Consider the following 11163-nt stretch of genomic DNA (forward strand, 5'->3'; position numbering starts at 1 on the left):
AGCAGCCTTCGGGCAAGACGCGGGGTTCACCCTTGGATGGGTCACCTGTCCATCACAGGGCCAACACATAGAGACAGACAACCATTCACACTCACAGCCTTATATTTACATTTCATTATATTTCATTCATATTGAGTTCAGGACCACAGAGAGAAAGGGAGATGATTGGAGGCTTTTGAACATTGTCAGCTGGTAGACCCCCCCCCCCCCCCCCTTTGGCTGCCTTTCCATGTGAACCACAAAAGAGCTCCCACTAAATAACAAAATCAGCCACAATTACAGAGAATTAAATGCTCTTTTAGCTTCACTTTCCTGTAAGATCTGCCTATCAGAACTAATAATTCATTGTGTTAGCTTACTTTCATGGAACATTTTTTTTTCTAGCGGTATACTTTCATCAATGCTGGAGGGGAAACTACCTATCTATCCTCCATACAAACAATAGGAGAGCAAAAGTGACTCATAATGCTGGTTAATGGTTGCTCTCATGTATACAACCTGTGGTTTGTTTTAATTTGATTGATATTTAGTTTTAATAGAAAAATCTGAACGATGAGGACATTGCTACAGGAATTTGAGTCAGCTCCCCACCGGCAGCACAGCCTGGTAAAGTGATAAAGGATTATTACTCAATCTCATATTTGTTTTTTCAAAATACCATTCATGAAAGGGGGGAAGAAGGATGTGAAAACAGTCCTGAAGCCAAGCTGAGTGTCTTATTTGTTTCTCTTTCTACTTAATTGTGCGCTCATGTTCAAGCTCCCTGGAGATTCTTCAGAACACAAGACTTCAAGACGTGCACGAGGCAGAGAGGGAAAAATAGAAGTTGACTTGCAGTATTGAGCTGTCAAACCTTCAGTTTAGCAGATTACTGTTCCTGCCTGAACCAAAGTGATGCATCAAGGACAGAGTTTGGTGTGAACACAGCAGTCAGCTTGACAGGAACTTAAACAATTGTTCAGTAATGAGACAAACATACCTTGGCAGCTGGTGATGGAGGGATCTAATTGAAGGAACACAGCTCAGTGAAAGACTGAGCTTCATCTCCAGACAGTTAGGCTCTATGGAGGAAACCAAATTTTGTAGGTTGTGGGGAAAATAACCAACCTACAAACACACAGCGAGTAAATATTTTTTCCTAGTAATCATGTTTGGATTGGAATTTAAGCCTTAATAAGTGTGTGTTACAGTAAGGACACAAAGAAAAGAGGAATGAACGCTATTATTTTTCATTCAGAACTCCTAAATAGCCTCATATGGGCATAATGGCTCAGTGCAGAGGTGTGAAAGCCTGATGTGCATTTGTGTTCTGTACAAGGCAGTGGAGAACTTTGAGGATGTTTCTAAAAGCTGAAGTAACACAAATACACAGACGACACCAACGCTATTAATATCATCCAGGAAGACAGCAAATACTTTAGCACGTGTTATGTGTGTATTTTCAGACACAGATGTTGAGGATATTTGTCAGTACGTTATGCACGGTATTACGGAAAGTATATTGGGATTCTTGTTAAAGATATATTTCAAATTTGGCACAAACCTTAACTTGAACCTGAAGATAAACTGAAAAGATTTTGGTTGTCCAAGGTCAAGGTTCACGCTGAGGCATCTGCCTGAAGTACAGTAACGCTAGTTAATGACTCTCGCTTTAACTGCCTAGTTTCCAGACCAAATTGTAGGCCTACTGTTGCCCCAGGACATGTTGAATCCAAATGAGCTGTGCAAACAACTGGATAAAGGGGATTACACGAGGTGAGGGCAAGCCAGACTTACAAGGTGAAGAATAACTTTCAAAATGTTATATTATTTTTTTATATTTTATCTAAAAAAATCGTACAATCTGGCAAATAAATGAGTACAGCAACCGGTGCTCAGGTGGTAGAACACAGGTGTTTCCAGATGTCTCCCCCAGCGCCTCTACAGAGGCACAAAGCAACAGGCAAGGTTGAGGAGAGGAATGACAGCGGTTGCCAAGGAAACTGAGAGAAGCAAACAAGAAACATATCAGGCTGACTTCCCTCGGAAATCAGACGACTGACTCAGAAGTGGCAGAAACCAGTGGGAGCATGGTGCACCAGTATATAGAGGTCTGGTCAGACTGGCTTTTGACTTTTTCTGACAAAAACAATTGAATATGGAGAAAAGTCAAGTGAGGAGAGGAAGAACTGTGCAGAAACAAAACACCGTATCAATGGTAATCATTCTGCTGCATGATAATGAGCGATATCGAACGATCGTTACTGACGAGAGCCGAGGTGCTGCAGAGCATCGTATGACCCACACGGATCTCAACACCAAACAGTGTGACTGGGGAAGTTAAAAAGGTGAAGTTTGACTTCACTTTTTGCACTGTAGTTAATTAAAATATTCCACATATTTATTATATTATAACGCATCCTTGCTTTAGAGTTTTTCTTTTTATTCTGAAGTGCCTAAAACTATGTACGCTCTGGAATAGCATGCTGGAAAAAAACAGGGAATTAAAAAAAAAACCAGGCTGCATGAGTCACGGACATCTTTTTGCTAAAAACCATACTATTTCATGGCGGTGGACTCCTTTCAGACATGGACCCTGATGACCTTGGCCTGTTTGTCCATTCAACAGTTGGCATGAATGAAAATGCAATGAGTGTGTGCTGGCTTGATTATTCAAATATTTTACCCTTTTCTGCTGCAGGGAGAAAAGCTGGTATGTTAACAGACTGACGAGCGATTAAAAGTCTGACCTCCTCGACTCCTTAAAGTGGGCTCTCTCCTTACGTTTTCCTGGTTTGTCAAACCAAATGACTGTGGAAAAGATGATGGTTGTTGTATTCAGTCTATCAACGTGGAAGGTGCCCTTGCCACTGTAATGTTTAAACACATGACTTACCCCTGTACATCGACCAAAATAAAAAAAAAAGACTCCCAGAAACTGGTTTTTGTTGTTTAAATCAGGATAAGAAAAGGGGGGAAAAAGCCCAGTCTTTTTTCTGTTTGTGGTTCATATTGAAAAGAAACATTGTGTTTTTCTCTCGTTTTTCTTGGCTCAAATTGGACCCTTTCAGGAGCAAACATGCCTTATCATCGCCACTGCACCAGGCATGTGCATTGCTTTAACCAGCAGCCCGACCTCTTAAAAGTTATACTTCATCCAAAAATGATTGATTTATCAGTTACTCCTCTTGAATTTGTGGCATTTTTTCACCTTGCGTGAATTCTCGCTGAAGAGGGAATTCAGACAACAATGTAGCCGCATATTTGTAGCTTGTATACAAAATTACCACTCAAAAATATCCATAATAATCGGCATCAGCTTTGGTTTGAGCTAAAAATGCTCTTTTATTCGGTGGCGCGAGTGTACGTTTGAACTCATTCAGTTGAAGCCTCCCAGCCTGATCGGACACTTGCTGTAATACAAGAACCCTTGCTTCTGATAACGCGAGGGCCTAGACAACAGGTGGTAAAGGAAGATCCAGACAAACTTAAACTCTCTCACCATTCTGGAACTGGAACTTTATCGTTTTTGTCTCATACAACAGTTTTGACTGAGACAAAGAGTGATTCTTTAGCCTGGGAGGCTGCAGGCAGTTTGAGAAAATATATTTGATTTTCTAATTCTTGGTCCTTATTTTCATGCCAAATGTGAAGTGATGTTAACTTTGGAAAGTGCTCTATAAATAAAATATCACTGCTCTATTGGCTGTAGAGTACAAGCCTACAGTGCACTTCTTCTCGACTATAACTTGAACAATAATGAAAACTGAAGAACTGTGATTACTTTTGTGGCAGTAATCACAGTTGCAGCTCAGACCTTTCACCCTACTTCTCTTCCTCTATCTCGCTTACACCGCCCGCTCTCAATAAGACAAATTCCCTTCATGGTCTTTCTTTCTCACTGATGTTATGAGCTGAGAGAACAGGATTATAGTCAAGTTCTATAAATGGCTTCACTAAATGCCACTCAGTGCTAACCCAGAGCAAGGATCCCTACAGACTCTCTGTAGAGTCCAGAACTCTTTGTAGTGCATTCGAAAATGTTGATGTTGGATGGAAGGAGGATGTCCGCCAGGGTGGCACCACGCCAACAACGGTTACGTCAGTCCATGTTTGTGTGTAACTGATCGTCTATGGGCTCATAGGGCATTGGGTAATGAGACAGGACAGGATAGCTGCTCGCTGTTTTAGTTGCTCCTAAAGTGACTGATTATGCACCCACGCAGACGAGGAACGACAGGAGGCCTTTTATTTTTCCAGGGTTGGAACAAACATTTATTGGGATTCATGGAGGAATTCAAACTATTTTGGTGGTCAGAGGTCAAGGTCATCTAAAAATACACAATATCTGTCCTGATTCTGTTAATGCAAAATCTGAGGAATGCCAACAGGGAATTTCTTCAAATTTGGCATAAACATCCACTGGAACTTGAAGATGAACAGAAAAGATGCGGTGGTCTAAAGTCACTTCACCTAAAAGAAATATTTTAGGAAGGCTTTGAGGGAAATCATGGGGCAAAGTACAGGTCCCATAGTCATCAAAGAGCTTAGACAACATAGGCGTTCAAAAAATGTACACCCTAAGGTAAGGAGGCTACTGACTTTACAGCTTCAAGCATTCTTACAATATTTACATAGTATCTAATATATTTGTCCCTATTGAAGGTGATAACACTGATATCAAAAAGGAGTTAAGTGGAGAGGGTGAAAATATCAAGGGAGTGGGACAAGGACAGAGGAGGAGGAGGAGGAGGAAGAAGAAAAAGACCCGTTTGTGAAAAGTGTGAAACCTCTTCAGATGCTGGATTCTAGGATGTTAGTGTTTTCAAGTAGTTCTTTTCCAAACAATCACGACATTCTGTTTCTCAACTCAGACCTTTGAATGAAGTGTTCAATGGTCACATGAAACTCAAACAAAAAAACTCAAATTACCTGAAAGAGAAATATTGAATCAAGGTATTTTAAATCTTGCACAGACGCTGCATTCTACTTTTTTTGACTGATGTATTCGAGGTGGCTGGTAGGATACGCTTCACAAATATGCCCCGACCATCTCAATTCAGACCAACTCGCCTTGAAGCTCAAAGGGAAGATCAGAAGCTCTCTGTATTTGTCGAGCATCCATGAAATCCTTCTTTCTTTCAAGACCCTGCTGAGACAAAGATGCAACTGTTATAAGTCCATAATTCAGTTTATGATCTACCTTTCTAAGCAATATGTTTAGGTGAAATTGGAATGCGAGGAAATGTTTTTAGAGGAGCTGTAAGACCTGAGGGTAGGCTGGTGGTGGCCACTCAGTCCCTCTTGGATTAAACGGCCTGTGGTCAAACGAGGACACAGGAGAAGGAAGGACATCCTGGTAAGGACCCACGTCTCTCACATCTTCATACAAGTGGCTGCAAGGGTCCACGGGGGGGCGGCTGGCGTCTTTAAGCACGAGCAGTAAAAAATATGCATATATTTTAAACTACGATTATTGATGTGTAATAGAAGTACAAGTGTACTCAGATGATGGCTTTCTGTGAGTATGAGGTGTTTACTATTGGCTGGTGTACTTGGATCTTACATGCTTCCTCAGGATGTGGACTAAGAGGTGCCATGTAGTCACCGGTAGGATAATAATAGGAACTTTCCTGAAATGAACGAAACAAAAGCAGATGACATCAGAAACACTTAATGACCTTATGTACCATTGGGTGGATGACAATTCCAGGTGGAGGTTACAGCCAAAATTAAACTCAGGCAAACAAAGATGCAGTTACTCACCAGCAGTGACATTTGGTATTGAAAGTTTGGTATTAAAAGTTTAATTTATATTCTAGTCATAATACAATCAGCTCATAAAATGCTGGGGTGGAGCTCTGCCTTCCTCAAACACTGGACATGAAAAGATTTGGAAAAGATTGAATCTGAACTGGTTTTCAGTCATTTATGGATTATTGGTGTACTGGGAGTACTGGGAGTACGGCTGCTGCTGCTGTTGTTGAATTCACGAAATTTGGGTTTACGGTTGAGATTTCAGCAGTTGTTTTGTAATTTAGTCTTAGTCTTGTGTCAAATTTTGTTTAGCTGTCCTTGTCCTGTTCTCTGGACAATCACCTCACCTTTTTGAGGTCACGCTGACGATAATCCCATGCGCAGTCACACACATGGGGACAAACACAAAATTAAAAAAAATAACAACAACAAAAAAAAACAATCCAAAAAAAAACCGACGTTAAATTAGAACAAAAACATACCACATGGTCAGACAGAAAAAAAAATGCCCATCTGATTTCAGGGAAGCGGCAGGGGAGTTCGTTATTATCCTGCTCTGTTTATGTGATCAGTAATTAAGCCCCATGTCTTTTGGAAGTTTAAAAAGTTCTCAGCACCGTGTGGCTGACTAGAGCAGAACAGAGGCTGAACTGATCCGTCTATTACCACTTGTAGATGTAGCAGATCTCTTCCGCTTTATTATTATCCTCTTAGACATCAGCGTATCAAACAAAGTACATTTAATCAGATTTACGGCAAACTCACAGAGGCCTCAGAGCAAGCCAACGCTGCCATTTCTGCATCAAGTGTGACCTCTGTGTCTTGTACTCTGGAAAACCAATCAGGAGACCAGAGAATAGAGAGTTTAACTGTGCCAAAATATGTGAGTGTGTGTGTGTGTGTGTGTGTGTGTGTGTGTGTGTGCGTGTGTGCGCGCGCACGCTAATGGTTAATGTTCCTACTACGGACCGACATTGATCACAAAAACCGTGGGATATGTTCTGTTTTTTTACTCTTTAACTAAAATGCATAATTCATTTGATTATTCCATCCATCCATCCTCTTCCACTTATCCTGTTAAGGGTCGCGGGGGGCTGGAGCCTATCCCAGCAGCCTTCAGGTGAGAGGCGGGGTTCACCCTGGACAGGTCACCAGTTCATCACAGGGCCAACACATAGAGACAGACAACCATTCACACTCACAGTCACACCTACAGTCAATTTAGAGTATCAATCAGCCTCGTCCCCTCTTGATGTCTTTGGACTGTGGGAGGAAGCTGGAGTACCAGAGAGAACCCACACAGGAACAGGGAGAACATGGAGACTCCACACAGAAAGATCCTGTGCTGGAGCCGGGGCTTGAACCTGGAACCTTCTCGCTGTGAGGCAACAGTGCAGACCACTGCACCACCGTGCCGCCCTCATTTGATTATTGCTAATTTTAAATCCCACTTTAGTGGATAAAATCTCTAGACGTTTTAGTCTCATTGGTCAGTCTGATCATTGTCAATTTTAGTTGGAAAAATCTGCAAAAGGGTTAGTCGATGAACATTTTCAGGCTTGTCTTCACTGATGAGACACAAGAAGCTCAAATAAAACCAAAGTCAATATCAATTTCTATCCAGAGAGATATCGTGATAAAATATACACCATCTTTATATGATTACATTAGTTGTTTTAAGTTAGAGGTGAGATAAGACCAGCCTCTATCAGCACTTGAAGTTCCCTTATTTCCCATCCTGACGGCACAGTGCTGTCTGTCTCTTTTCTTTCACTCCATAGATTTCTTCAAGGTTCAAATCCTGGTTGGCTTTCTTTTGTCTTTTTTTGAAAGTACACGAGGATCATTTCTCACAGATCAATGTGTGTTTTGAATGCTAATTGTGCGCTATTGATTTACGTTCCATCTCTGCGAACAGCTAAAGGTTTCATTCGTTTATTCATCCATTTTCCTTGTTAACGATGAATTATCCACTACCTCCTCTGCCGGAACCCCTCACCCCTTCCAGCCACTCCTTTTCCCCTCCTCTCATCTGTTTACTCAAGCTTTGTTGAATTGCTGTATATTTTTTAGAATCATCCCCCACCCTCCGCCCCCCCGGGCCGTTCTCACCGCTGCACAGTTCTCGTAGACATTGCTGTCTGCTTCAGATCCAGAGTCGATGAGGAGTGTGCGCTGGGCGGCGGCGTTGATCTTTTCTCTGCTCTCATACTCATTGGAGCGGCTGTCAGTTGACTGACTGGCTCTACATGGAGAAATCAGATTCTGTCGTCTGCCTTTGCTGCTTTAATTCTGCTCTCACATGAGTAAATAACTGTCACACATACATGAAATGCACATCTTTTTCAGCATATGCAATAAGAACATGTTATGGTGTAAATGGATATTGACTGAACCTGGTTGTTTTGTCAACCTGGGTCACTTCTCGTGAGTTGGATGCGTTTCTTGCTTCCTCTCCTGCCACTTACCCCTCCTCTTCATTCTTCTTCCCATCCAGCACACTGCCTTCTTTACCTCCTGCAGGGTGGGAACAGACACAAGAGGGAAAAGGCTTAGTGTTCGGAAATTAGAACTTGAAGAGAGCAGCATCATCTCATAAGCAGCGAAATTGATTAGAGCAATAAAAAGGTCAGACAGTGAGAGTGAATGAAAGATGAGAAAAATCTATGTGGAGAAAAAAAGGGTAAGAATGGAGGGCAGGGAAAGGTGAGGAAAGAAAAATAAAAGGAGGGGGCTGAACCTGACAGTTAGACTGAGCAACAAATAGAAAGAGACAGACGGCGAGATAGAGGAAGGACATAAAGCTTGCAAATGAGATAAGAGATACGTACGGAACACAGAAGTGACAGCTTTGAGGGATGAATGTGGTGGGAGGTAGAGGATGATGTCAGAGGATGAGCGGAAGGAGAGGAGACAGGACAGAAGGAGGGACACGGAGAGGTGAGAGGAGAGTGAGCTGACAATTGCATCATGGTTCATTCACGGTAATGTCTGCTGGCAAATGAGGGCAGTAAAGTGATGGAGGAAAGACTTTTGCATCTGAAGTTGAAAAGATCATCGTGATTACCTGTTTGTCTTCTTCTGTTTTTCCATCTTAGCCGAAGAAAACAACCCAGTGAATACAACACCAGAAGGACTCCAAAAACCACTGTAAGCACTGCTGTCAGATAAGCTGCTGGGCCACCTGCTTCACAAAACATGAGCTATCAGCTCTGAGCATAACGATAAAAGTTAAAGAGGAGGCAATAAGGAAATTTAGAGCATGTATAAGTATATATATACAGAGAAAGATATTATATTAACTGACAGAACCAGACGCAACCATTCTCTCCTTCTCTCTCTCAGTTTTGTCTTTATTGATAAAAGACTTGCAGCGGGGAAGAAGCCCGGGTGAGCGCCATGATGACAATCACTACTCTCCTAGAGCAAACATTAACAGCCTTGGAGGTGCATACATTAACATGATTTAGCCAAATGAAGTTAGCTGCTGTGCAAATAGCAATTTCCAACTGCCCTTAAGAGCTTTTAAAGGGTGTTGTGATCAGAAGCATACCTTTAAAGTCATCATCTGGGGGGGGTTCCGGAGGTTTTGGCCTGTCTGTCAAGAAAAAAACAAAACAGCCCAGATACATAATTGTGTTGTGGACATGGTAAGACAGTCAGTGAACTGTGAGGCAGGGGTAACTCCAAACTGACCCTTGGTGGTGATGGTCAGTACTGCATTGTTATCGGCATAGTCACTCTCTCCCATTGAATTGAGCGCATTGACAGAGAAGTTGTAGATGCTGACAGGCTGCAGGTCAGTGACAGTGAAGATGTTTGCCCCGGGGGGGAAGACGTCCACGTACAGGAAACTAGCAGCCCGGACCCAACGGTATCTGTCAAGATAGAAGGCACTTTCACTCATGGTTCTTTAATGATGAAAGGATAACATTATTAAAATATTTTGATGTCTCGCCTTATGCGGAACCTTTGACGCAAACCACCATTGAAGCCAGGGATCCACTCCAGGGTGACAGAGTCGTGAGTAACATTGACCAGCTGAAACGAGGTGGGAGGATCTGGGTGACCTGTGGGGGAATAGAAAGAAGAAATCTAAATGGCTCTCGATTTTATGAAAGCGTAGACGGTGAGTGGAGCATCTTGACCCAAGAGGTAGTTTTCTGAAAAGCTGAAGGTGCTCGGAAATGGACCTGAGATAGACCAGTAATAACATCCGTCCCTGAAATAACACATCTCCACTCCATAGGAATGTGCCTCCCAAGTGGCCTCCATCTCTGTTTTGGTGCCTTTATATATAGACAAGTGCTGCAGCTCTGCGATAGGAATAAAAGGGCAAGAAAATTATAAGATGTTATTTTCACTTTTCCCGTTGGACACTTATTATACCTTCATAGACCCGAGGCATTAAGATTTGGGGTTGTTGGTCAAATTTGGCTCCGATTGTTGGCTGGGACTCAAGGATGAACTGTAAAAATTTTGGAGGTCAAAGGTCAAGAGTGAAATAAGCAAAGAGAGATCAACATCCTCATTGTCAAAACTTGTCAGTGAGGCCCCAAAGCCTCTCTTTTTTTTCTTTATCTCCTCTTAATCACAGTTTATTCCAAAGGCTTTTCAGAAAATGTGTTTTTGACAGCAACAGCTTTACATTTTTTAACAGTGCGTCACTCCTCATTTACTCTTTCTTTTGGCCGGGCTTTGTTGTATGAATGATCGGGAAAAGCGAGGCCGAGCTATAGCTGATCCCTCTCAGAACAATTTGTCCAATTTATCCCAGCAAAGTCATGCAATGAGGGATGAATCCGTGATTATTATCAGTATTGTTAACAAAGATCAGAGGAGACTAACCAGGCCTTCTGTCAGACACTGCTACAGTCAGGGTAGTGAGGGGGAAGTGGATTATTTAGCATTTGGAGCGAGGAAAACGAAGGGTGGATATAGGGGCAGAGGGAGAGATAGTCAAGGAGAGAAGGAGGAGAGATAGTTTGAGCAGCAACAGAAGGGAGTGGAATGGGGGGGGGGGGGGGGGGGATGCTCTCCTTGTCTCTGGCTCCAGGCAGCAGCCCAGTTTGCAGAGTAAATAATTCCCACTATCAGCTCCACTCATAAGTTTCCGGAGCAAAGAGGTCAGCCTTATTTGGATCTCGCCTCCTTGAAATCCTAAAAGCACCACATTAAAAAAACAAAACAAAACTCAACACCCTCTCTCTTCCTTTTGGGCTCTCAAATGATAAGGAAGCATTTAAAATGTATTATCACTGCATGAGATTAATTATGAATATTCACAGTGCTAAGAAAATGACTGGAGAAAAAAAAAAAAAAGGGCCAATGTAGGATTGTACTTAATGGTATTTATAGTAAACATTAAACGTGTCCAATGGTGGCTGTGAGCCCTCGCTGAGAACACGACAGTGCTGATAATGGCAG

At 42.3% G+C, this 11163-nt stretch overlaps 1 protein-coding gene across 1 annotated transcript in view; it reads right to left on the reverse strand.

Annotated features, from left to right (window-relative positions):
* Positions 1–4263: 4263 nt before the first annotated feature.
* The window catches only part of nphs1 (NPHS1 adhesion molecule, nephrin), a 40940-nt gene continuing 34040 nt past the window's right edge, over positions 4264–11163 (reverse strand). Inside the window, exons 23-32 of the mRNA XM_086218713.1 lie at positions 9695–9806; positions 9433–9614; positions 9290–9334; positions 8804–8923; positions 8568–8585; positions 8205–8253; positions 7849–7981; positions 5546–5612; positions 5249–5406; positions 4264–5131 (exon numbers count right to left, since the gene is read on the reverse strand). Of these exons, the coding sequence (XP_086074839.1) occupies positions 5039–5131; positions 5249–5406; positions 5546–5612; positions 7849–7981; positions 8205–8253; positions 8568–8585; positions 8804–8923; positions 9290–9334; positions 9433–9614; positions 9695–9806 (977 nt within the window). The 3' untranslated portion in view covers positions 4264–5038. The remainder of the gene's footprint in view (positions 5132–5248; positions 5407–5545; positions 5613–7848; positions 7982–8204; positions 8254–8567; positions 8586–8803; positions 8924–9289; positions 9335–9432; positions 9615–9694; positions 9807–11163) is intronic.

Source organism: Aulostomus chinensis, chromosome 11, assembly GCF_037954235.1.
Source record: "Aulostomus chinensis isolate RoL2024-O1b breed Wild chromosome 11, RoL_Achi_v1.0, whole genome shotgun sequence".
Classification (NCBI taxonomy): Eukaryota; Metazoa; Chordata; class Actinopteri; order Syngnathiformes; family Aulostomidae; genus Aulostomus; species Aulostomus chinensis.